This window comes from Zonotrichia leucophrys, chromosome 18, assembly GCF_028769735.1.
Source record: "Zonotrichia leucophrys gambelii isolate GWCS_2022_RI chromosome 18, RI_Zleu_2.0, whole genome shotgun sequence".
Classification (NCBI taxonomy): Eukaryota; Metazoa; Chordata; class Aves; order Passeriformes; family Passerellidae; genus Zonotrichia; species Zonotrichia leucophrys.
In genome coordinates this window covers 1,140,556-1,167,373 of record NC_088187.1, presented here as the reverse complement: position 1 = coordinate 1,167,373, position 26,818 = coordinate 1,140,556, and the positions used below count along the sequence as shown (strand labels likewise).

The 26,818-nt window shown below is 50.4% G+C and overlaps 1 protein-coding gene across 4 annotated transcripts in view; it reads right to left on the bottom strand.

Moving 5' to 3' along the window:
* MYH10 (myosin heavy chain 10) overlaps nt 1-22,171 on the bottom strand; it is an 84,754-nt gene extending 62,583 nt beyond the window's left edge. For all 4 annotated transcript variants that reach the window (XM_064728813.1, XM_064728815.1, XM_064728814.1 and 1 more), the window contains exons 1-3: nt 22,131-22,171; nt 19,321-19,698; nt 8,424-8,580 (exon numbers count right to left, since the gene is read on the bottom strand). In XM_064728813.1, the coding sequence (XP_064584883.1) occupies nt 8,424-8,580; nt 19,321-19,665 (502 nt within the window). In that variant the 5' untranslated portion in view covers nt 19,666-19,698; nt 22,131-22,171. The remainder of the gene's footprint in view (nt 1-8,423; nt 8,581-19,320; nt 19,699-22,130) is intronic.
* Nucleotides 22,172-26,818: the final 4,647 nt, after the last annotated feature.

Below are 26,818 nucleotides of genomic sequence, written 5' to 3'. Positions count from 1 at the left end.
CTTTAAGATCTGCCATGTAAGCTCACTCGTTTAACTTCTGCTCGTCTCCTTTCCAAACAAACAACCAAGCACCAACCACTCAACAAAGGGGACTGGCAACTCTCACTGCAATGACCTTCTTCCCAAGCTGCTTCATCCTGCCTCAACTGCACTGAAGAGACAGCAATGTGACAGCAGGGCCACTGCAGGGCATGGTTTAGTGCTATGTCCAGCCACATACAGGGCACAGATCACCCCCCAGAGCAAGGCCAGGCACAGACACTCATGGCAGCCACCAAACCCTCCTCCAGTTTCCTGATCCATGTGTTCCTGTTCATGTACTCCTGATCCATGCACTCCTGTCCATGTGTTCCTCACCCAGGCTTTAAGCCCCCACTACATCCTGAGGCACAGAGTTTAGCTCCGCTATTAAAAAATTTGCTTCTTTTTGGTGTTTTGGACACATTATCTGCAAATTTCAAGTAATGATTGTTCCTGCATAGGAAGAGAAGGATGGAGAGGCTCCCCATTCCCTCTGCCTCTGCCACTTACGACTCCTGTTACATCTGACCTGAATTGTCATTTCCTTACTGGAGTTTTGTTCATTCTGGTTGTTCTTTCAATGTCTCCTGTTCCATTTCCTCTCTGCTCAAAGCAGGGCTGTACAAAGTGCACATTAAAAAGGAACTTTAGAGATCCTCCAGCTCCACCCCTGCCATGGCAGGGACACCTTTCACTGTCCCAGGCTGCTCCCAGCCCTGTCCAGCCTGGCCTTGGGCACTGCCAGCCCCAGCTGCTCTGGGCACCCTGTGCCAGGGCCTCCCCACCCTCCCAGGGAACAATTCCTTCCTAATCTCTAATTTAAACTTCAGCTTTGGCAGTTTACACCCGTTCCCCTATGTGCTGTCACGCCATCCCTGGTCCCTCTCCAGCTCTCCTGGAGCCCCTCGAGGCACTGGAAGGGGCTCTAAGGTCTCCCCAGGGCTTTTTCTTCTCCAGGCTGAATAACTCCAGTCCTCAGAGCATCAACCTGGAGCCTCCCCTGGCCTGGCTCCAGCAGCTCCAAGTCCTGCCTGAGCTGGAGGCAGCTCTGCATGTGGGCTCTCACCTGTGTTTGTGCTTGGCATTCTAAGTCTATGTATTCTAAAAGTATTACATTATTATACATTGATTGTATGTATTATGAAAAGATTGTATGTATTAGAAAGAAAATGTGTCCAGTCTATGGCAAAAATGTTTCTTAGATGGATCCCTTTCCCACTCACTCCTCACACTCTCTACCTGATTTACAGCCACTGCTGCTTTTAGATGTCCCCAGACCCCTCATCCCTTCAGCTCCTGCTCAAGCAGCAGCAGCTCCAGCATTACCAAGGGAATTCATCTTTCCCAAGATGTTCATGCACAAAAAGCACAAACAGAGGAATGCAGGTTCCAGGGTCTGCAGCAGCAACTCCCAAACCACAAAAAGCACAAAACAATGGGAAGGATTGACCAATCTTTAACCACTTCTCTGCCCATATGAAGGCCTTTCCTCACACTGCTTACAGCCCCCTTTGCTTAGGATTGTTATCAAACTCCTTTTGCAAAGCTCATCATGAGCACAGGGGTCTCCAGATTCTGAGCAGGACCCTCAGAGATGGCTCCAGCAGCTCTCATCTGGCTGCTCTGCTGCCAAATGTTTTTGTGCAGCACAGTCCATCAACTATTCCATCTCTGAGATCAAGGATTTAGTTCTTGTAAATTTTCTATTTTCAGTATTTTCCATTTACTAACCCTTCAGAGAATGATTTCCTGCTATTTTCCCCCAATTCTCTGCAAGAACTTCCCTGAGCAACTTCACAGCAGATACACATAAAGAGGTAGACATCTATTTTTTCCTGCTTTTTCTTCTGCATTTTCCTTCTCCACACCATCTGATGGCTTTGAAAAAGCCCTAGAACAGGGTGAATTTGAATGGCCCAAGGTGACCAGAAAGCCATGAGCTTTTATTCACCTTCTTCTCTGAAACAGATGCACAACACCTTGCAACCCTGAGTCCTTGAGGAAGGCTCCAAAGCCTGCCAGGAACACCTGAGAGCATCAATCCTGGACAAGAGAGAGGAGGCTGGAGATGCACCAAGACAGAAATTGGCAATTGTGCTGCTGGGATCCAGGACAAGGAGCAGGACAAGGAGCAGGACAGTCCCCACCTCTGGGGTCCCAGACAAGGAGCAGGACAGAGCAGCTCTCACCTCTCCCCACTGGCCATGGGATAAATCCTGCTCTGCCGCTCCCTTGCCAAAAACCAACAAATTTAAGAGGAAGGGGAGGAAAAAGGAGCTGCAGCAAGTGCTGGCAGTGGCAGTATAGCTGCACTCCCAGCTCAGCAGCCCAGGAATGCAGCAGTTCTGACAAGCCCCAGCTTTGTGCCCAGCACAGCTCTCACGCTGCTGCCGAGATTAGAGCACATTGGAGGTTTTGTTACATCAAGGCATTGCTGCTTGTGCCTGTCATCCCAGGCTTGGGCCAAGCAGGAGCAAATTAGCCATTTCACAACTACCTAGAAATAAAAGGAGTTTAATTTAAAGGAAAGCTTCAGCGCAGGAGCAGGTGCTGACTGAGTGATCACACAAAATGATTCATCTCATGAATGATTTCCCAAGTTGGGAGCACTTAGCCTTGAATTCCTGTCTGTAGGCACAGTCACAATTCAATTATAAGGCCAGCTTGCATAGCAAGTTTTAAAATTAAAGTAATCTCTGCTTGCTCAGAATATCAACCAAAAAAGCCCATGGAAGTGGCTCATCTACTGCAGCACTGCACCTCAGGAGGGGGAAGAAAACCCAGGCACCAAGGAAACTAAAAATTCCTTATGTAACAATTGTCACCCTTGTGACATTTGTAAATACAACAAAGTTACTGAAATTACATAAAAAAGATGTCAACTTCCAAGCAATTAAGCCTTCAGAGAGAGCTGTGCACTGAAAGTGTCATCATTGCTAATTAAGTGCCCAACCTTGAGCTGAACAACAAACAGGGACTCAGTCACATTTTGACACAGAGAAGGACAAAGGTCAGCAGAGCACTAAAACTTTTCCAACAATAACAAAAAAAGTTTAAAATGCAGTTTCTAGAACTAGATTGTGTAAGCTCAGTAAGTACCTGCTGCCATTCACAGCTGGCCAAGCAAAGTGCAGTGATTTCAATCCTGACAACTCCCAGCCCCTGAATCCCACAGGTTTAATACCAATAGCCAGAACACAAAGGTGAGGGGAAGGAGATGAAATATTGCAAAACAAGTTCAGCTGACAGAAGTATTTATCATTCTACTTCAAATTCAAAAATAATGAGGCAGGAGACTTCCAGCATGATGGATTTCAGTTTTTTCTACTGTGTTTCCTGCTTCAGGAATCTCCCTGCACTCAGCCATGCACACACTGCATGTGACACTCCTGGAGGTGTACAAGCAATCTGGATGTTAATGGTGTCGTCACCTGAGCATTTATATTCCACACCTGCCTGAGTGGACCAAGTGAAAGCCCAGAATTCTCAATGTAACCATAAAGGGACCTATAAATCCTTCACATGACATTTACCAAGCAGCCAGTTCTGCTGGGATCATCATCCTGCACTCTGTAACTCCTTAAAAGGCCTTGGGGACCCTTTTGGGAAGTCAAGATGCAGTGAAAACACCAAGAACATTCATGGCACATTTATCAGGTTCCATCTGCTCCTCACAACAGAGAACACCAACCATCACTCCCAACTTTTCCAGTCTCAGAGCAATTTTTCCCCCTTTCATTTTTATTTAATAGATTTAATAGACCTTTAAAAGAAAAAAATTGTCTTATTTTACTTTCAATTCTTGTCTTCCGTAGCTGGGGGTGGCTATGCCCCCAAGGGAGGACTTAAATCAAGATTAACTACAAATATAGCTCAAGAAGATGTTTTCAAGGCAGAAGCATTGCACCTGTAGGCAGTTCTGGCTCCTCCAACACCAAGTGTTCCCTTCCCCTCTGAGGCTGTTTCCGATAAACCTTCTCTGCAACAGGATTAAAGGCAGGCCTAAAATATCAGTGCTAATTTGGTGCTCATCAAGATGTCCTCAGGGAAACAGGATAAAAAGGAGACTAAGCATAATTATACAAGAGTAATATTGACAGGCAAGCTGGGCTTTAGCAGCAAAAAGTCAAAAAGTTTTCCTCAATATTTCCTCTGAAGCACTTGTATGTCACTGAATAAACAGGCACAATAAAACAAAGCCACACTTCCTCCAGAAATCTAGTGGGAAAACTGGAAGGGAAGAGGGAAAAGAGAAAGTCAGCTGTGGAAAAAGCACTAGAGGAAAATTTGTGAGTGCTGCTTTTGCACAATCAAATCTCCCTCGCAGGTAAAGTATTGTCACAGCCCTATCAGCCCTAGAAAATTCATTTTTTCTCAAAGACAATCCTGCTCTGTGGCAAATTTTCATGGCCCATAATTTTGGGCAGGACTGAAGAACACTAGCAAGGCTTGCAAATTGTATAACCAAGCAGAATTAAGGTCAACCTTGTCCCAGGGATTAGGACAGCAATTCCTTATGATCATGTCAGCAATGCTGTGTGGGGCCAGCTCAGCCCTACCCCAGTGCTGGGCTCTGCTCCAGCCCATCACCCCTGGCCATGGGTACTCCCTGCTTCACCTCCTCCCCCTCAGGGAAATGAAGGGAAAGTGCAGCAGAAATCCACTAAACCACCTGTGAAGTAACACCCTACCACCACAGCACTTTGAAAAATAATTACTGGTGGAAAGAGAGGGGAAATCCAGTCTGGAAAGCTGAATTGCAGGTTACTATCTGCTGCGGTCAGGCACTGGGTAATGAGGCTTTTCCTGAAGAGAAACCCTGACTGGCATAACTAGAATGCAGCCCAGGCCCTGCCTGTCTCCAACAAGAGCTCCTTCAACTCAATCTTTAATGCAATTGCTGCTGCAAGGGCAGCACTCAGCACACCCTGCACTGCCTGAGTTTGCTTTTCCCTGCAGAACCTGCTCATCTGAAACACTCAGCCATGGAGAGCAACCCTGCACCTCCCAGAAATCCTTTTGTGTGCCTGGGGAGTCCATCCCCTCCAAAGTGGGCTCTCAGATCTATTCTGTGTGTCAGACTCTTCCCCCAGCCCCTGCCCTCTGTCTTTGGCAAGCACTGCCCCACATTTCCAGCCATTCCTCCCTCCCTAGAGGGCACAGGCAGGGCTGGCCTGGGCAGCCAGGGGGGCAGGAGGTGCCCCCAAATAGGAAATTATTCAGGGGGTGAAGGACAGAGCAGGGGTTGATGGCTGGCAGGCAGCAATGCTTCCACACACACTCTTCCGCCACAGCACACATGGAGAACTGCAGGGATTCCTTTGTATCCCCAGCTCAGGAAAATTCAGTGTTCCAGCAATGCTCAACACAAGGAATAACTATGGAGATGCACACACACCAGTTCTGCTGACCAGAAAACCCTTTGCTTTCATAATCTAAATTAAAATCTCCATTTTCTTATTTAAACACACAAAACCTCAGCAAAGCAGAAGCTGGAAGCTGAGCTGTGAGTCTCCATGCTCTGAATTAGAGGCATGAAAGCACTGAGAGCCTGAGTAACACTTTACTCACTGTGCCCAACTCTCAGCACAGTAAAACTGTGGTTTCAGGAATCAGCTTGCTCAGAGTCACAGCTCAGGTCCAGGTATCCTGTTAATCACAGTAAACAGCTCACAAACACCTGGAAATGAGTAGTTTGTGATTAGCTGCAAGGAAAATAAACATGATTATACTGCACAAAATACCACTGAACAGGCCAGAAAAATCCAGCCAACCACTTTCATTAATCTAGATTAGTGGCCAGGATATTTCTATTAGGGGAAGGTCATATTCTCCAAAGGAATTGCATTCCTATGGTTTCAATTTCAGGTCTGAATCCTAATAATTAAACTTCAGACGTCAAACACTGAAACACAGCAGCCATTCCTATCAAAAGGAACCTGTGGATATGCTGCAGCAGCAGAAGCAGGACTTCAATAATCCTGGAAAAACTCCTCTCTCTCTATGTACCAGCCCAGCTATGTGCACAGAACAGACAGGAACTGCACAGCAACACTTTTACAAGCATGTGTCAGTAACTTATCAGCAACAGCACCCCGGCCAAGGATTCTGCTGCACATAAATGCTTGCAGACACCTCTGATGATTAATCTGAAGAGCTTTGATTAACCCAGCTAATGGTTACAGACACATTTCTACCAGGCAAAACTTCCTGACACAAATTCTCTGTTGCATTGAAGACTGAGTGCTGACTAAAACACAGGGCAGAGTTAGGAGTAATGAGGGACATTTTGCACATTGTGTTAAATACTTGATAGGGAAAACCCATCCTCACCAAGCACTGGGCACACTCAGTAGCTGACCTTGTGTTGCCACTGATAACCAGAAACAAACTGAATAATGTGTTACTGTTTAGACAAATATTATTTGGAGCTCTAACGACTACAAAACCTTGGTTGTTGTAGCTGCAAGTTTTATTTACATGGAGACAAAGTTCCCTGAAGTGTCTCTGCAGCAGGGTCAGTGGCAGAGCCCCCCACTCCACCTGGCACAAACACTCACTGCTCCCCCTCACCAGCACTCACGCCTGGGTTGGAGTTTTTATTTATCCCTGCAATGCACCTGTGCAGACAAATCATCAATGGGAAATTCACCAACTCCTGCAAATGCTGCCTAAAACAAACGGGGAGTGACTCCATACAGATGAAGGGCACTGGAAACACAGACTTTGTTACCCTTAAACAAGTTATTCCCTAAATAATGGATCCCATTGCACGGGTTTCATCCACTCTTATTCCAAGCTATGCCTTCATTAGTTAAGATGAGAACTCAGGCTATCAAAACCAAAAAGCAAGCACAGAGAGATTCGATACAAAATATAAACCTCCATGCATCAGAAGGAAAGAAAAGAGGACTGTAACCAAACATACATCACTATGTGCATTTATTTTAATTCCACCTTCCAAAAATAGTAACATTTCTGCATGTAGCAGGATCTCCAGAGATACAAATGAATTCCAGCAGGGTATGTGAGCAAATATATGGAGCACCTGGAGTGTGGTTATTGCTGACACTGACTTACTTTATTAGAGGACATTTGGCTCAAGGACATTTCAGTGCATTCTTGAGACCATTTCAAGAGGTGCTTTCAGACTGGGAAGCACTTAATCACAATCCACTTGAGACTGCTACAATAAACTCCTTAAAATAAATCTTAAGGTTTGCCCTGCTATTATTCCACATGCACTTATTAGGGGTGCTCTGATCTGAGCTGTTAGAGGTTGTTGTTCTGGTCAAGAAGTCAGAGTTTCTTTGACAAAAACACATGAAAACAGAGCCCCAGGTATCCATGGGAAGCAGAACAACTCCTGGTGGCCCCAATTTGCTGCTCCTCTGCCTGTCCCTGCATCACCTCTCTGCTGGCACAGCTCTGCTGAGGTGAAAGGACACTCAGCAACCTGCAGTTGATTATTAAGCAGCTCTAAAGACAAAGTCACAAATCAAGAAACAAAGACTTGTGTGATGTATTTAAAGTGTCTAAAAAACCAAAAGTTAACAATTAAATGGTTTAACCTGGCAGCAGAAACAGCTTTCCCTCAGTTTGTGTGAAGTAGGTCAAACAGCTCTTCCCCTCCTTCCAGCCCAAACTAGGCTGGAAGGAGGGGAAGAGAATTCTGGGCTTTCACTTGGTCCACTCAGGCAGGTGTGGAATATAAATGCTCAGGTGACGACACCAGCAAGGTGTGGAGAGCAAGGTGGTTACACACACAACATGCTGCTGTCCCCACACCTCCAACAGCCCCCTAAACAGGAATCAGTGTTGGAATGAGCTGTGCTTCCAAAATCCTGTGTCAGAAAAGCAAGTGTGTGAGTTCAACAGCACATGCTCATTTCTGTCACATCAGATTCAGTTTTCATGTTTGTCCAGCACAGCCTTAAAGCCAAAATTCAAACCATGAGCCCTCCATGAACTCACTCTATTCTGCTACAGACACACATCAGTCAGCAGAAAAAGACAGAAATTCCTCCAAGTTAAGTATTTCCCTGACCCCTTTTTGAACTCAAGCCCCCATTGTTGCATTGTCACCTCGGATTATCTGGCAGCTGCCAAACACCAGCACTTTTATAGCACTGCTTTTTCAACCCCACTCTTTCACTCCTCCTTCATCCAGAGCCAGTGCACAACATCTTTGGGCATGCAATTAGCTCTTTTCTTTGAGGAACAAAGTATTTCTGCCACAACTCCCAGAGCAGCAATGGCCCAGCCTGGCTGTGCTGGTGCATCTCAGTGAGTTACAAACCTGGTTCTCTCCCCTCTTTAAAACCCCAATTGCACATGGCAAACCCCAGCTGCAGGGACAATGAGGGGTGGCCAGGCAGTGTCCAAGCCCAGATGCTCCTTACCTTGCAGCATGCACCTGTAGGCAGACTCGGAGATGGCGTAAATGTGTGGTGGCATCTCGTGGCGCTTCTTCCCTCTGTACATCTCAATAATGTTCTCTGAATAAATTGGGAGGTTCTTGTAAGGATTTATGACTACACAGAACAGCCCTGAATAGGTCTGGGAAAAGAAAAAAATAACAAACATTTCTGTTAGTAAACAGTATTGAAATAAAGTCGGAAAGAACAGAAAGCCTTTTCACAGGTTCTAGAATATCTATCTTAAAACAAAATTGAGGTGCTTTTTGTAGAGCAACTCAAAGAACATGCTATATTCAAATTATTGGTTTCTAGTTGTCTTAAAAGGCTCTTTAATTACCTGCATAAAAAGTAATTTAAAGATAATAAGGCTAGGTAAATTTGAAGAGGAGTATCTGATCTCTTTCCCACAGACATTTAAATCTCTCTTCCGTTTGCCAAGTTCCAGCTCTATGGACACCTTTTGATGTTCACCTCCTTCAGTAAAATGTGCATTCCAAGTTAGTTTCATTTTGAAGGAACTGATAATATCCACTGCTCTGGTAAATAATCTAGATGAGGGAAGAGCTTATGTCAAACCACCATCATTTCTGCTGTCCTGTCTCATAACTGTCCATCCTTCCTGCCATCAGCCCTTTTCATCCCACAGAGGGCTCATTCCCTTCCTTGCCAGCCCAGCTGAGGGACAGATCTGCCCTGCAGATGTTTCACACCCTCCCTGCAGAGCTGACACTGCACACAAGTGGACAAGCAGAGTGTCAAGGAACACAAATTGGACACTGGTGATTTCACTGGGACATTTCTGTTCAGCCAAAATGCCCCAAGTGCCACAGGACTGAGCCCACACTGCAGCCATGGCCATGGGGCTGCACTGGACTCCCAGAATATGGAGGAACCAGCACAAATTGGACATTGCTGATTCCACTGAGACATTTCTGATCAGCCAAAATGCCTCGAGTGCCACAGGACTGAGCCCAGCAGTGCCCACAGGGTGCATTTCCCTGTGACCCAAGCAGTCTCCTGCAGCAAACTCCATCCCTGCTCCTGCAGTTATTCCTGAGGAACCATGACAGAACAGCCCTGGCAGAAGGAGGCAGCCACAGACACTGGGTTAGGAGGAGGACAGAGGAGCCTGGACTAGCCCAGGATCAGGGGCTCTGACACTGCTCCCTGCACACAGCACAGCTCCTGGGTGCTCCCTGTCCAAGGAATCTGCTTGGTCACAGCCCTCCAGCAGCAACCACACCTGACTGCTCTCAGGAAAGCAGAATATCCAATCTCTCCATTCCCTGACTGCTCTGAAGAAAGCAGAATCTCTATCTCTCCATTTACTGCTGTCTCCTCAAATGCTCAGTTCCTTTTGATCACTATTGAAATTCCCATCTTTACCAGCTCAGGAAGGGAGCAAGAGACCAGGTTTGGCAGAAATAGGAAATACCCTTCTGAATGTCAGGAAAACCACATTTCTTACCTCTGCAGGTTGAGAGGAGAAAAAGGATGGGGAGAATAAACAAGAAGCTTTAACAGCTGTTGAGAGCCCAGAGTACTCAGCAGGTTACCCAGGATATAACATTTGTCCATTTTAAAAAGTATTTCTGCTGCAGTCTGCCTCCTTTTTCCTTTGTAAGTATAAAAGATTTTATTTGGAGGAAAAGGCGCCCCCCTGTCCTTTCTACAGCTCCACCAGCCTCTGGCAAGACAGGCAGAAGGTGTTCTCTGAACTGAATCCAGCAGCACCATCAGCAAAGAAAAAGAACTTGGTTTTCAGCCAGGTGTCCTGACATGGGGACATCTTATGTCCTTGCAGGAAAATACTCCCTCTGCTTTGGTGAGATCTGCTGGATGATAACTGCAGGGCCTTGCCACCCCAACAAGGTATTTATTTCTCAAGAGAAAGGAAACACATCTTATCAGGGCAACCGAGCCAAGCATAAAGAACAACTTATCAGTCATTAACTCAACATAACATGGGGCTCTTGGCAGGTGGGCAGCTCCTCCCCAGCCTCTTTCCTACCACTGTCCCTCCTGCCAGCATCAGTGCTCCTGCCCCTCCTGACTGACCTGGATAGTGCTGCAGACAAATGTCACCCAGAGCTGGCTGCAAACTGCAGCACTTCCCTGCCCAAATCCATTCCTGCTCCCTGGGGAAGGGAGGGAAGGCAGGACAGTGATGTCAACAGCTTGCTACAGCCATGCAAGGAGCCAATTAACTGCTCAACAGAGGCACCCCTTCCCAGCAGCCTCCCTGTGCCCAGCTGAGGTCACCCACATCCCTCTGCCACCACCAGCAGTGACACAGAGGCTCTGAGAATGCCACAAGCCTGGTTCCAGTCCAGCCTTCCAGACAGGGCAACCAGAAGAAGGAAGAGGTTTGTCAAGCCCAGCACAGAATCCCAGCTCAGAGCCAGGGAGCAGCACCTCCCCTGTGCTCCTCCAGTGCAGGCACAGCTCAGGAGGGAGCTGGTCACTGCTGAGAGCTGGGAGAGGAATTCCCAGGGCCAGAGTCCATCCCAGAGCTGTCCCAGCACAGCCCTGAGCAGTGCAAAGCACCACAAGGAGCTGGGGCCAGCAGGGCTCTGTCCTCCAGGAGGGGTCTGGATGCTCACTCTGCTCTACTCCTTACCCACTGAGCCTCACAGACTGGTAATTCCCCTGCTGGGCTGCTGCTCCTCATCCTCACAGATTGGCCATGTCCCTGCTGGGCTGCTGCTCCTCATCCTCAGTTTGGCCATTTCCCTGCTGGGCTGCTGCTCCTCATCCTCAGTTTGGCCATTTCCCTGCTGGGCTGCTGCTCCTCATCCTCAGTTTGGCCATTTCCCTGCTGAGCTGCTGCTGCTCACCTGAGCAAGGACAGAACTCCCAAAGCTCTCAGGGAATTATTGCAAACCCACCTGCATTGGTGATCCCCTCGCAACACAACCCTGACTGCTCTGCAGGTTCATCCAGAACTCTGACTTTGTTTTGGCATTTAATGTTCCCAAAGGAAAGCTGTTGTTCTTTCCCCAGAATCACTGCCCTTGCCTAGACATAAATAAATTGATCTGGTAAATAATTAAAAAAAAAAATTAAGTGATGGGATAAGGCAGTTCTTTGAAGATGATCCTTCTCTCCTCCCTCCAGTTGCTTTGGCATCTTTAGTTTATTTCCCCAGCACAAGCATGGAGTAAACGTTACTATTTTAGCTACATAAAGAATTAATAACCTAGAAACATAAACTTAACAAACCTCTATTGATAACACCTAACCTGGAAGCCTGTCCAGCTATCTCCTGCAGCAGCAGCTGATGGACCTGTGAACCTGGAAGGAATGGAATAAGCAAAGCCCAACATAACCAAACCAGAGAAGGCCAACAAATACCTAGGCAACTGAAAAGGGTTAATTGAAGAAGCTCTGTATTGAACAGGGCTAAATTAGAAGTTATGAAACACAAAATTCTACATTTTGTTAGTGCTGGGTTCATTTATTTGAAACTAAATCGAAAGGAGATGCTTGGATCCCAGACTATCCCTCTGTGCCATGGCAGCTCTTTGCATGCAGCACCCTGAACTCCTGAATGTGTTACCAGTTTCCTCTCCTGCTGTTTCCCTGCAGAATTTCAAAATGAGACCTTGCCCAAACCAGCACCACCCTGCACTACCTTCATTTATTCACAGGAAGATGGAATTGAATTTTCCCAATTTCCTGACTGTCATCTATTGCAGCAAGCAATACATGAACATATTGGTGGGCTGGCTTCATGGCTTGGCAGGCACAGAAGCACAGAAAGGATGCTTCTAATGAGCCAAATTTAATTGGGAGGGAGCAAATGGTACCAAAATCTTCCACAGCTGTTTTATAACTGCAAGTCTCACAGTGAATCACCGGGCCTAAAAAAGCAGGAAAGGGCTTTGTGCATGGAAACCAAACACATGAACAGTAGGGACTGTTTAAAACCCCTCAAAAAAGCTTCTTGGTGAGCAGCCCCAGGAGAAATTATCAGCAATACACACACATCTGTTTAACAAATGGACACCCATTGAATGAACTCTATCCTGTGCACTCTGATGGAATAGTCAGGGATCAGCTGGGTGAGCTCCAGTAACAGCCCAAGCTGGAGGGAGAACCAGCCCTCATTCATTTTTCAGCTGACAGAGGTGGATAAGCACATTAAGAATTGAAAGGCAAGCAAAGATGCTGATTCACCTTGAGCTGATGGATCAGCTGTTGGAACACATTCCAGCCTCAGGAATAGCCAGCACCAGCCCAGCACAGGACAGGACAGCTGGAATGCACTCTGCAGGCAGGGCTCCAGACACCAGCAGTAAAGGAGACTCTGACTGAGGGCTGGGTTATACAAGCTCCCCTCCAGAACACTAAATGTGCAGCTTGAAGGTTTCCAGATGCTTCCAGCCTGTATCCAGTAGTTTATCATGCAGTAATTTGGGTTCTGGTAAGCTGTCCAAACCTGCAGAGCTCAGGATCCTGGCATTGGCCTGTTTCACACCCCACTCTATCCCTGCAGCCTGGCAGGGAGTGAACAACTGGCAAACAGGGGGAGTTACTCCAAGGTGAAACCACCTCTGCTCTGCCAGGCCATGCAGAGGCCTCCTCAAAGCAGCACTGAGACACCAGCACCATGCAGGTACTGCTGGGCACTGTAACAACCAGTGTGGTGATCTAACCATCACCCCAAATACAGGCTCAATATTTATCTGCAATTCTTCACATATGAAAAATGACAGATCCACTCTATTACTACATAAATAATTAAGCTGAAGTAAGCATCTAGCCAGGTCTCATTATTAGCTGAAACAGAAACCAGCCATGCCCAGCCCAGCACTGCTTTAAGCATTATCCCATAACTAAGGGAGTGGAGCTCACTCTCCAGTTGATAAATTGCCCCAACAGAGCATTTTCTTTGCCTGGTTTTCACTTCCTGAGGTTACAGACTCACCTTTCACACTCCAAGATGAGTTCCCTGACCTAGACATGGTTTTCTCACACCTTCTCACCTTTTCTCCCTGGAATTATCTAAGCCAAGCCGTAAAGAAGGGCAGGGACTCCTCTTCCCCAGAGGGGATGAAGGTGAGGCTGTGTCCTGGGGTGGGCACAGCACTGGAATCAAAGGGTGCTCAGCAAGGGCAAGGAGCAGCCTGGGAAGCTCAGGTCAGAGCCTGGGGATCACAGCCACAGATCCATGCAGGGCAGCCCAGCAGGAGAGTGAGAGAGGGAAGGAACCCAACACACCCAGCAGGCAGGAATGGAAAAGCTGAGCCCACACTATAGATGATGTGTCTGTTATAGCTGAGCCCACACTATAGATGATGTGGATGTTCTGCAGAGCTGGGGCTGAGCAGAGGCTCAGCAGGGCTGAGTTTCCACACTCACAGCCCTCAGGTGATGTGTCAGAGAGAACCCCCAGCCCAACAGTGCCCTGCCAGCTCCTCCTCTTACACAGACACACTCAGGGTCACAGCCTGGGCTCAAACTGCCTCAGCACTGCTCAGAGCTAAAACACGAGCTGAGCTTGCAGCAGGGCCACAGGAGAATTAAAATCCACCCACCAGGCTGCTGGAGAGCTGCATGTCAGAGCCTGACTGCCCCACACACAGCCCTGCAGCGGCTCTGACCCAGGCACAGGGCTGGAAGGGTGTCCTGAGCACAATGCAGCCCCCCGAGCACCTGCACAGGAGAGAACAGAGCAAACTGCTGCTCCTTTTTACCCACCCTTTTTTACAGAAACACACTTTGACAAGAACAAGCCCTCACTCATACCTCTGCTTGCCTAATTCACTTCCTTGCAGTCCCTCAGACACTTCTAACCCTGCACACAGCTCCCTCAACTTGAGCACATTTATGAGTCTTCCAAAAATCAGAGTCAACATAAATAAAAGTTCTTGTGCCAAAGCAGCTCCACCAGTGAACCCCAGCACTTCTGCCACATGCTGGGTATCAGATCCAGTGACTGGCTTGTGGTAGGAAAGAGAATTAAGTAACAAACTCCATTTCTTGCAGGTTTCCTTTAATACCAATCTTTGACACTCAGTAACGTGAAACATTCCCAACTGAACCAGCAGGAAAATTAAAGCAATTAGAACACAGATGCTTATATAATAGCAGAGATTGTTCTAGGTTACACTCAGGCCTCACAGGAGGCAGCAGCTTAGCAGAAGGAACAGCTTAAAGACAGCTCCTCCAGTGCAGGGCTGTAAGAGCTGCCACCCACAGCAGGCTCTGGAGCTGGGGCCTGTGCCACGGCTCCATTCCTTCCCTCCCCTACTACAATAAAATAGAAAGTACATTCAGAAGTGAAATAACAGGGCTACAGACTCATTACAGAGGTAACAGTTGCAATTACCAACAAATACCTGCTGCAGTGCTTTACTTGCACAACACTGAGCACGTTTTCTACTTCACTGGTGCACAGAAAGCGCAGCAGCCCTGTGCCAGGAGAGCAGAACCAGCAGGAGGCTTCCAGGAACTCAAAGCCTCACACAAACAGCTTCCAACGCTTTTCCAAAAGTCTTGGCTTAAAAAAAAAAAACATGGGGGAGTGAGAAGGGAAGATAATGCACAGTTCACTGGAGCTTGGGGGACTCTGAAGCTGTATCTAAACCTTTCCCCAAGCTTCACCAGCTTGCTGTCCTTCCTCAAGAACTCTTCACTCCAACCTGACTCACCCCACAGCACACACACCGCGGGTACCTGTCCCCACCTGAGCCCCCCAGGGCTCCCCACAGCCCCCTCCACTCACAAGGGACCATCTGGACACTGGCACAGTCACCATGTGAGAAACTCTCTGTTCATTTCAGTCCTTCTGGCTCAATGGGGCAGGAAGCAGTTAAGGAGAAGCTGCAATGATCTCTGGGGCTATCACAAAGCCACACAAGCACCTGGGGGCAAGGGCTTATCCAGGAAAGCTGGGCCTACCACAGATGTGGCAACTGCAATGGTTTTAAAATAAATCACTATAAAGTACATGGAATTTGGCATACCTTGGTTAATACCTAAGCTTAATTACACCCTGTGTGTGAGCAATTCCTTCATCCCATCTCACTGCACTGGGAACTTCTGAGTGCACAGGGTAGACTTGTGCCCTGCCAGAGCATCAGAAAAGGCACTCAGGCTTCAAATTTACAGACCCAGGGAGTGGGAAATGTGCATTTACCCCAGAAGTGCTCCATGTTCACCTGCACTCACCAGTCAGACCATTAACAGCAGCCAGCTGCAGCTCACCTCCTGGAGTCCCTGCAGAATCAGAACTTTGTGCCAAACCTGCACAGCCATGAGAGACCCACTGGCTTTGACAGAGTATTTCTGTCCACAGGAGTACATAAGGTGATGTTTCTAAATTTAAAATACATTTTTAAAAGCAGGATTTAAGAGTCCTTCTGGCCATCAAAAGAGCTTTAAATTGCTGGGTAAAGTGTCACCTAATGCCTGTCACAGCTTGTGACAAAGAACTAAATGTGGTCCTGAAAGAGCAGCATGCTGGGCTTAGGGACCCTCACCATCCCCTCTTCCCAGTGGATTTCACTTCTCCATCTCATTCTCTGACCCAAAGGCTTCTTCCCCCATGAAATCATGTTCTGCAGACACAACCTGAGCACAAACCAAGCTCTAGGGCTGATATCTAGAAACCTCCACAGTGGCATTTGACATGCAGGCCTTACAAGAATAAAAATGTTTCCTCAGCCAGGGTACAGACTCCAGTGAGTGAAAACCTCTGACTAGAACTGCTCCTTTCTTAAAGCAACACCCCCAGAAAGTCACCCCAGAAAGTTCATGGGATAAGGATATTCAGGAAGCACCATAAAACCAGTCTGAGCAAAATCATGTTTATTCCAAATCTTCAAAGGGCCTCCTAAGCCTGTGGGTATTCCTCCTGGGTGCCCTCCCAGTGAACCACCTCCAGCTCCTGATTTGCAGCTGAGGGATGTCACTAATGCAACCTGGAGCCAGGATTAAAGGTGGCCACTCCAAAGCAGGGCAGCCCCAGCAGCTCAGTTTTGAACTGGAGAATCAACACTCACAAGCATTCACAGGAAGTAAAACCCACTCCAGCAGGATGTGAAGATCAATTCAGAGCATTAGTGACTGAAATGATAGGTAAGAAACATTGATATCCCTAGAAAAGCACAGGACTTGGGGAAGTTCAGCCATGAAACACAAGGGAGAGTGAAAATCCCAAGCAAAGGCAGAAACAATAAAAAAACAACCAAACTACCTGCCGTAGGCGGCTCTACCTTCACACAAACAGCACTAATACTCCAAATAAACCTTGTGACAACCAACGCAATAGATGATGTTGAAGTGGAGCAAGCAAGTTATTTCATCTCCAAATCAAACTGGGATTACCATAACTGACATTCCAACCACCTTTCCCAGCATTCTTGTACAATCCTGCTCCTTTCCATGCTCTGTGCTGCCATGAGCAGACCCCAGAGGGACAGGACCAAGCAGTCACACCATGCCTTCACAATCCCTGACCTTCCATGTTCTCCACTCTGCTCACCTCCCCCAGCTCAGCAGTGGTGCTCAGAGCCTGAGATCACCACGCTTGGCAGGCAGCAGAGATGCTGCAAGTTCCAGAAACTGCTGGCCACCCCTACTTGGATGTTACATGAAACTCCTGGAGGGAGCATCAGTGCCCAGGTCACCGCAGGCCTTAGTCAGCCTCCTGTTCCTGGACACAGATCACAGCCAGATGACTGCAGCCACCCAAAGCTCGCTCCTTTCCTTTCTAGGGACAGACAGGAAACATGTGGCCAGTCTGCTTCACTCGGCATTCTTGCATCTTTCACTTCCTAGAAAGGCAACACTCCAGGCTGCCTGTTGGGAAATTCCAGGAGACCTGATCAGATTCACCACCTGCACCTCAACTGCTTGAGACCAACACCAAAATACACAGTCTTCATTTGGTTATTATGGGAGTACAACCTGGAAATCCAACCAGAGCTTTAACCAGCTCCTGTCAGCACGGCCAAACCACCAGAACTCACTTGAGCTCAGCTCACCTGGGCTCTTTTCCTTACACCAGGCAAACAGGAATGTGGGCAATGGCTCTGGGTTGTGCCAGCAGCAGCAGTGCCACATCCATGAAGTTCAGGGATGCCACAGAGAGCCCCCAGCAGCTTGAGCTCCTGCAGGGTCCCTCTGGCCTGTGAATCCCTGCAGCATCCAGTCCCCCACACACCCCACACCGCCCTGTTGCACACCCTCACCAAGCAAGCCAGGTTACACCTCAGCCCAGGAGCGAAGTGCTACAGCTGCACTGAACCAGGGCTCTTGGGAAGAGCAGCATCCTCCAGCAACATCCCTGTACTCAGCAAAGCCCAACAAATGCTGGAGCTTCTCAGCCCAACCAGGCTTTCCCAGCTTGGGCAGGGAGGCCACAAACCCCACATGCAGTGACCCCCCTGTGGCAGAGCATCACACAAGGAACAAGCTCCAGTGTGCCCCAGCAGAGCGGGATGAACCCTTTGGGAAGGGAACAAGGTCAGGCACCTGCAGGACCTCACAAACCCCACATGCAGGAGCAGCCAGGCAGCCAGGGGAACTGTCAGACCCAAAGTGACATCCCGTGCCCTGTGTGCCAGCACCCCGACAAACACCTGGGCCTGTGTTTGCAGGCCCTGCACTAGAGCTTGCTGTGACATTCAAGCCTGCAGGTTTTTAACCTCCATCATGAAATAGGGCTATAATAATTGTAATGAATTTCCTAACAGCCATAATTAGGATTGATACATAGACTGGAAACTTTTGACCTATCAACATGTTTACTTTTGATTTTCAATCCATTAATTATGCCATTAGTTTCCTTATGCAGGAATCATTCCAGAAGTATTTTTCACCCAGCTCTGCTATGAGCACCTTGATGTAAGGCCTTGGAGGAGGAAGCTGACAAAGACACACAAATACAGAAAAAACACTTTGTAGTTGAACATAATTTTTAATAAGTCCAAATACTATCAAGGGTCAAGCTAAAAATGTACCCCCTAATCCCCAGATGGAGGGGAATATGAGCCAACTATCAGGACTAAATAAAATGGAGTGTTTATAAAAAGTGAAGCAAGCATTTAAGCAGATGTTCCAGTGTCTTTTGAGACAGAAAGTCTCCTTGTAGCTGTTCCTGACTCCCTGACCCAACAGTCACTGCACAGCCAGGCTGCCAAGAGAGCAGGAGCTGCTCCTGACTGCAGGCACAGACCTGGGACAGAGCCCAGGGGAGGAGCAGGGTCAGACACAGCACCAAGGGCACTGCGATTCCCAACTCCAGAGCAAGATGCTGATAAGCCAGATGTTCAATCAGTGCTTCAAAACCACTGGAAAAAAACAAGCTTTATCTTACTGGTTTATTTTAAGCACTTGAACACATCCCTTCCTGGCCACTAGGCTGATATTCAGTTCCAAAAAGACATTTCGCACTCGCAGTACTCCCAAACTTCATATTTTAAATACCAGCAGAGCCTCTTATTGCCATTTTTAACACACAGCAAGTTAAAACAAGAGATGTGCTCATTCACATGAGCAGTTAACCTCAGCAATCCAGCAAAGCGAGGGTTTGTCACCTCCCTCAGCTCAAGGAAGCCACTCACCACTGCTCAGTGGATCAGTTCAGCAGGAGGCAAGTGCTCCAAGGAGCAGCACAGCAGAGCCCCTCCAGCTGCCATGGCACACTCGGTGGCTGGAAGATGCTCACAGAAATGTATTATTTGTTTTATGACAGAACTCTTGACCTGTACACAGCACGGAAAAAGACTTTGGACTCATGCAAATGCTGGGGATACAAAGTATATAGGCTGCCAAAATTAAAGCCAGGACCTACTCTGACAGCAGGGATGGCAATCAGGTAAGGTCAGCTAAATTAGCACCCAGAATGGATCCCATAATTACTACTTACATAGATGAGCCCAGAGTAATAGCGATCCTTTAAATTATGCAATACAGAGGCTTCATTTAAACAGGTTAATTCTGCCATGTCTTCCACTTTGGAGAACTTGGGAGGATTCATCTTCTGAACATCATCTTTATTGACGAGCGCCTTCTTCCCGTTCTCCGCCAGTTCAACCAACACCTCGTCCCCCTTCTCCTCCTTGATGCTGGCTGCCTCGAAGCCATGGCGCTCCGAGGGGATCCACACCAGCTTCTTGGCAGTCCAGTCAGCCTGGGTGGCAGGGTTGTAGATGACAGCCCTGTCCACGAAGAGGTAGCGCTCCGGATCCTCCTGGCCCAACCTCTGCGCCATCCCGGCACGAGAAGGGCTCTGCTCCCAGTCACCCTGCCAGAGAGAGGGGAAAGCAAGGAGCACATTACACACAGCATCACAAGCCAGTGATCCAGCACCAGCTCCTGCTCCAGCACCAGCTCCTGCTCTGGGAGAAGCAGCACCAGGCAGCGCTCCCAGCCTCGAGGAGCTGCTGCACAACCAAGGCTCTGTTCACACACCCGTGCCACACAACAGCTCAGTTACCTGTCAAGTGCCACCCAAACCCAGTGCAGGACAGCCAGCAGGGTTCCAGCTGTGCAGCAGCAAGGCAGAGACATCACAGCAAGAAAAGCTCACACTTGTGTGCTGGGCTTAGATAAGGAACGAGAGCAAACAGAGCAGGAGCTTGGCAGTAAACTCAGCTGTGATGGAACAGTGAAAAACAAAAATACAGAGATAGATACAAACCCATAAATCTGCTCAGTGGATTCTGCTGCAAAAACCAGAAGGCAGCAAGGAGGAGTTTTAAAAATGGATTTTCAGCTACAGACAAGAACTTGGGACACTCTGGGTTTCTGCAAGCCATGCAGGCAGCTAAACCTTGCTCATATTCTCCCTAAAAAGCTTTGCATTTCTACAGCCAGCTCCCGTTCTCAGTCCTGAGTGCTGACATCACCATATTCCAAAAAATGTCTCCAGATCTCAAGTTTACCTCCAAGCTCAAAGCACTGCAAGGAATGATGCTGGATTTTCCAACAGCTCTGCGGGTAATTTGAAGCAGAAAGAAAAACCACTGACTGACAAGAGCCCCTGCACACTCATTTTACCTGGCTGCCTCTACCCAGAGAGGCTCCTGCCATCACAGCCACGATTCCTGGGGCTGCCAGATCCAGCTGCAACTGCCCACAGAGCACCAAGGTAAAGCCTGACCCCTGGTCCTCAGGATTTTAAACGTCTTGGTTTGTAACACACACCACCTTCCCTGCTGAAGAACTCCACACTGGCTACGGAATCCTTTCCCAGCAGGTAACCCAAAGGCCAGCTTGGGAACAAAGCCACGGAGGTTCCCAAACTGCATTTGTCACCTTTCCTACTATGGCACGCGCCCCGATGGAAGTTCTGCGACCCAACCCTCCCGAGAAGAACGTGTAATTAAACACGATAATTGTGTCTCCAGCTAAAGCAGAGAGATTTGTTACATTGTCCAACTTTAGTGCAAAGCAAGCCTTGAAGTCACTGAACCCTTCAGAGGTGTGAGGAGCAGATCCCTTAGCACAGATGGCTTAATTCAAATCAAGAGATGATGACTCAACATTTAAAGTATTTTAGAAGAGCCTCTCAGAGAAAATTTTCATGAACAAAGATGGAACCGTCGAGGGCACACCTCTAAGCGACAGCTGGACTCCTCCGCCAGGAAACTGACGGTTTAGTCAATGAAAGCCACATTTGGCTGGAGAAACCGACAGATGAAACAGACGAGCTCTGAAACCCACGTGAGAAAGGTGACTATCCCCACCGTGCCAGGCTCCAGCCCAAGGTCTAACAAAGCCCTGGAACGGCAGTGCCACCCTGGCGTGCCAATGGCCCTCGGTGTGAGCTCCTGAGCGGTGCCAGGCAGGTGAGACACAGCCCGGAGCAGCCAGCACTCCGCTTTTACACACCAAGGGGCCTGGAACCTGAAGGTCACATAAAGCTCATACAGCGAAATGAACCATCATTGCACCCAGGGAATTAAAGAGTGCAGACGGAGATGAACGCATTCATAGAAGAGTGCACGCACCGGTCACACACCAACGGTGTGAGTGACTGAGAGCAGTTCTGAGCTAAACCCAAACCCCGGGCAGCACTAACACCTTCAGGGTCATTCCCCCAGCCGGGCTCCCAGCCCCACAAAGCCCAGCACAAAAGACCCTCTGCAGAAGCAAGGCAAGCTGCAGCTCTCCCTAGCCAGGGCTGCTCCGCTAACAATGGCATTCAAATGAAACACACAAATGAGCACATTTATCATGCAGGAATCCAGCACTCCCAACAGACGACGTGCGAATAAAGGCAAAAAAAAAAAAAAAAAAACAAGAAAAACCCTCGGACACGTTGTGAACAAAAGGGGGGCGGGGGGCGCGGCGGGGCAGGGCAGGGCCGGCGGGCAGCCTCGGGCCCGAGCAGCGCCCCGGGGCCGCCCCGCGCTGCCGCTCGCCGGGCCCGAAGGACAAAGAGGCGGCCGCGGCTCGGCCCGGCGGCGCCCGCAGCGGCCGCGGCCCCGCGCCCCCCGCCCGGGGCCCGCGGGGAAGGCAGAAAATGGCCGAAAACGGCCGGGAACGGCCCCCTCCTCTCGCGGCCGGGGCCGGCACCGGCAGCGGGGGGGAGGGCGGCGCGGGCGGGCGGCCCAACAAGGGGGTCTTTGTGTGCCGGCCCCGCCGCCCCCGCCACACCCCCGCCGCGGGCGGGCCCCGCCGAGCCGCCCCCCTCCCGGTGCCGCGGCCCCACCGCCGGCCCCGCCGGCTCACCTGTGCAGCGCCGGCCGCCGCCCGCCCGCCGCCCGCCGGCTCCGCCGCGCCCGCTCCGCCCCGCGCCCGCCGCGCTCCTTTAGCGCCGCGCCGGCCCCGCCGCCCCCCGCCGCACCGCCCGCCCCCGCCGCCGCGCGCCGCGCGACCATTGGTCCGCAGCCGCGTCCGTCAGCGGCTCCGAGCGCTCCCATTGGTCCGCGCCGCGGCCGCTCTCCGGCCACAGCCATAGCAACCTCCGCACGCCGTGGGCCGGCCCGCCCCCGCGCCGCGCCCCGCCCCCTCAGCGCCCATTGGCTCTCGTCACCCCGCAGCGCCGCTCTGATTCGGCGGCCGCCACGCCCGTCACGGCGGGCTCCGCCCCGCGCTGCAGTACGGTCGGCGGGGGCGCGTCCCCGGTGCTGCGGCGAGCGGCGGGAGCGCGCCTCCCCCGCGCCCGCCCGCGCGGCCCCGCCGCCCGTCCCCATCCTCGTTCCCGTCCTAGGCACCGCCACCGCCAGTGCGGCCGGGATCGGAGCCGGGCTGCGCAGAGCCCCGGGCTCGCTCCCCACGCGGCCCGTCCCGCGGAGCCGGCCGCAGCCCTCGGTGACCGCCCCCGGGTCACTCCCGCACGGTCGCAGACACGCCGTGTCCCGGCCGAGTGTTCCCGGGCCGCCTCTGCAGCGCTCGGGCCCCGTGTCCTGCCCGACTCCCGTTCTCCGCTCCTGAACCGTGTCCCCGGGGCTCCGATCGCGGCTCGGCCGGGATGCGGGACCGCCGGCGGGAGCGGAGCCTCCGAGCGCCCGGGGCTCGCTGCGCTCTGCCAGGGATGGATCCCTCGGGGGACCCGCGCTCCCGGTCTAGCACGGACAGCTTCCCCGCTCCCGATCCAGCACGGACAGCTTCCCCGGCCTTTCCAGAGCCTTCCTCCCTGGCCGAGCCTCCCGGGGCCCGCCCGGTGCCTGCAGCCCGGGGTGGGCACGGCCCCTGCCCGAGGCACGGCTGTGGAGCCCCGGGGCTGCTGCCCCGAGCGAGAGCCTCGGCGTTAAAGGCTTTGTGTGGAAGGAATTTGAGTTGGACCCTCCCGGGGCGAGGAGCGGGGAGATGCGGCAGGAGGGAGCATCGGAGCTGGAATCTGGGGGATCCCGGGCAGGGCTGGGGACAGCTCCAGGGATGTGTCCTCTTGTCCCCGTGCAGGGATGTGTCCCCTTGTCCCCGTGCTTGGCAAGCAGGACTGTCTGTGATCTGGAGCAGAAGTGTTTCAAATCACACCTGCCTTTACAGTACAACTTTAAATTTTTGGGTGGGTTGCAGGGTTCAAAAGGAGGCAATCAGACAAACGTGGGGTGCCAGGCTCCTGGTAGGGAGCAGGGGATCACTGGCTCACTCAAAGGAGGCAGTCAGGTGAAGGAGGGGTGCCAGGCTCACCCCAGCCCATCACTGCACACAGATCAGCCCTGCACAGCTCCTAGCGCCCGGGTTTCTCTGACAGCCTCCCTGGTAATTACCATGGCAGTGGGAGGTCTTGCACGTCCTGTTTCTCCGAAAATTCAGGGTGTTGACTCGCAGGCAGATGAAAGCCCAAAGGCTCAACTGGTTCCTCCCCTGGTTAGGCTGTGCAAGGGCTGTGCCACTCCCGGGCAGCCCAGCTCCAGCTCGTGGCCACTGCCCCGAGCAGCCCCAGGCACCGAGTGAGGCAACCCCACGTGGATTTGGGTTGCCTAAATACGGGCATGTCCCAGGATCTCCACGTTTCCCTTGCTCAGCCATCAGTTTCTGTGAGATGAGGCAGTCAGCAGTGCTCACAGAGCAACAGCAGCTCCCTGGCACTGCCTGAACTTTCCAATGGAGAAGCCTGATGAGATTTTTGCTCCCTTTGGAAAGATCACAGGCACCAGGAGCAGCACCTGGAGCAGCACCATCACCTGTGGTCACCCCCCAAGGCAGCCAAGGGCTGGGGATGGAGCAGCATCCAAACCTTGACACCCTCACACCCCAGGGCAGCACCTCCACATCTCCCTGCTTCCAGAAAACTTCCATTTTTACACATTCAGCACCATTTAAAAGAGAAATGGAAACACCACCCAGAAAACATTAATCTAGGCACAAGCTGTTTGAGGGGTTTCGTTTCTTCTAGGAAATTATTTCCATGGAAAATCTTTGAGGATCCCGTAGATGCCATGTGGAGCTTGTCAAGGTATAGCATTGGGTTATTATTTTTATCACACAATTATTTTTATCCAAGCTCCTGTTAGGAAGGAAATCTCCAAATCCACTCAATGCCTTTAACCCATGGAGAGAAAGATAATATTTGTGTCCAACCCAGGAGAATGGAAAGAGGAGAGGCTGGAGAAAGCAGAGAGAAACATCTTTATACAGGATTTTTATTTCAATGGAAACTCAGCTGGTCATTAATCCTATAATTGGCCCTGTACCTTTACAGAGAAGTCTCTTGATACCAAGCTTGAGGCCAAGCCTGTCCCAGGGGTTCTCCAGAGCTGGTCAATAAGAACCACATGCGCCTGAAGCAGCACTTGATATGTTTGAAACAACACAGAGAATTTAAGCAAACAATGCTCCAATTGTTCCTAATGTAGAGGTCTTGCTGCTGGTGGCATGTCCTGTACAGCTCCTTTCCACACTGGGTGATGCTCCTCTCCCTCCCAAGGGACAGCACCAGGCAGGACAAACTTCTGCAAGGGACAGACACCCCTGGCACCCCAGTGCTGTTTGTCCTCTCCCATGGCCCTGCAGCATCCACAATAAGTCAAAACCCCTCGTTCCTTGGCTATTTGGCACTTTTGGTGCCTCCCTTTCTGTCTGTGGGAGATTTTGGGTGCATCTCCAAGAGTTACAGACCTGGGTCTGGCCCCAAGGAACCCCTGCAGAGCAGAACTCCTCAGGATTTCTGGGTCAGGTTTGTCCCCCATAGCAATTTTGAGCCAGGGTTTAGATTCAGTATTTAATGCAGGGGTCTCATATGCACAGAATGAGGTTTGAGCTTAGTGGTGACAAGGGGACACCTAAATAAAATCTATTTGAATTAATTTCCCAGTTCAGATCCTGAGCTGCTGTGACTTTGGGTGGCCACAGGGAAGAGATGTCACCATACCCATGGCACAGGTGAGGTCACATCTGAGGCACATGGTGCTGTGACTCCTTCGAAGGAAGGGGGAGGAAAAGGCAGAACTGCTCCTGTGCAAACTGCCTGCTTTGTTGTGTGGGATCAAAACAGAGAGGTGTAGGGATAAAAGATAAATTATTCCACGAGAAAATGGCCTTATAATAAACATTTCTATGTGAGAGGCATGAAAGGAATGGGAAATTCAAGCCTCATGCTTGATGCTTGAGTTTCAAAGCTTTCTGAGCTGTACTAAATGGCAGTCAGATGAGGTTAACATTTATTTCTTGCAGCAGACTGTCCTCCACGGCCACACCACTTATTTCACCTCGTGTGTCAATAGGAAACGTTCCCAAACAGGAGGGATCAGCACCAAACACCAGCTCCATTGTCTCACCCAGCATATATTTCAGTCCTGGAAAGTTTTAAAAGTTCTCTAAATCAGGAATGGAAAGTGTGTTCCTTCCTGTCCAGAGGGGATTGCACAAGAGCTGGCTGGCCAGGCTGCAGTGCCCCTGATGTCACAGCAGCAGAAATAGCCCCTATGCAGGGCTGAGCACCCTGCCAGGCTGAGAGGGGTGGATCTGGGGTCTGCATTGCTCCCAGCACACCTGGCAGCCAAGGCGTTCCATGGAGCACTCCTAGCCTCCTGGAGCAGGAAGGGCTGGAGCTGAGGACAGGCTGAGATCCACCCCACACACACAATCACACAATCACAGAATCACACAGAATCACACAATTCACAGAATCACAGAATCACAGAATTCCCAGAGTCACAGAATTCACGGAGTCACTGGGTTGGGAGAGACCTTCAAGATCATCAAGTCCAACCCATCCCCAGCACCTCAACTGAACCCTGGCACTCAGTGCCACATCCAGACTTTGTTAAACACCCCCAGGGATGGTGATTCCAGCACCTCCCTGGGCAGCCATTCCAGAACTTTATCACCCTTTCTGTAAAACACTTTTTCCTGATATCCAGCCTGCATTTCCCTTGGTGAAGCTTGAGGCTGTGTGCTCTGGTTGTGTCAGTGCTGCTGGAGAAAGAGCCCAGCTCCAGCTGAGCACAGGCACCTTTCAGGAGCTGTGCAGAGTGATGACGGCACCCCTGAGTCTCCTTTTCTCCAGGCTGAGCACCCCCAGCTCCCTCAGGGGTTCCTCACAGGGGTTGTGTTCCCAGCCTTGTTCCCCTCCTCTGAACGTGCTCCAGCCCCTCCAGCCCAAACTGAGGGCCCAGAACTGGGCACAGCACTTGGGGTGTGCCCTCACCAGAGCTGGGCACAGGGGAGGAATCCATGCCCTGCTCCTGCTGCCACACCAGCCCTGAGCCAGGCCAGCAGCACCAGGATCCCAGATGATGCTGGATCAACCCCTGGGTGTGCAGGGGAACCTGTGCTCAGCTGCTCCTGGCTTCCTTCCTTCCACCCATCACCGGCAAGGAGTGGAAGCTGGGAAGGCAGAGCAGCATTTTCACAGCTTCCTTCCACTCTCACCACGAGGGTTTGGTGTGCAGGGCTCTTCCCTCAAGGAAAAGGAGGGATCGTTCACAAATCTCAACTTAAACCCTTCCAGAAATCTAAACCTCCCTTCT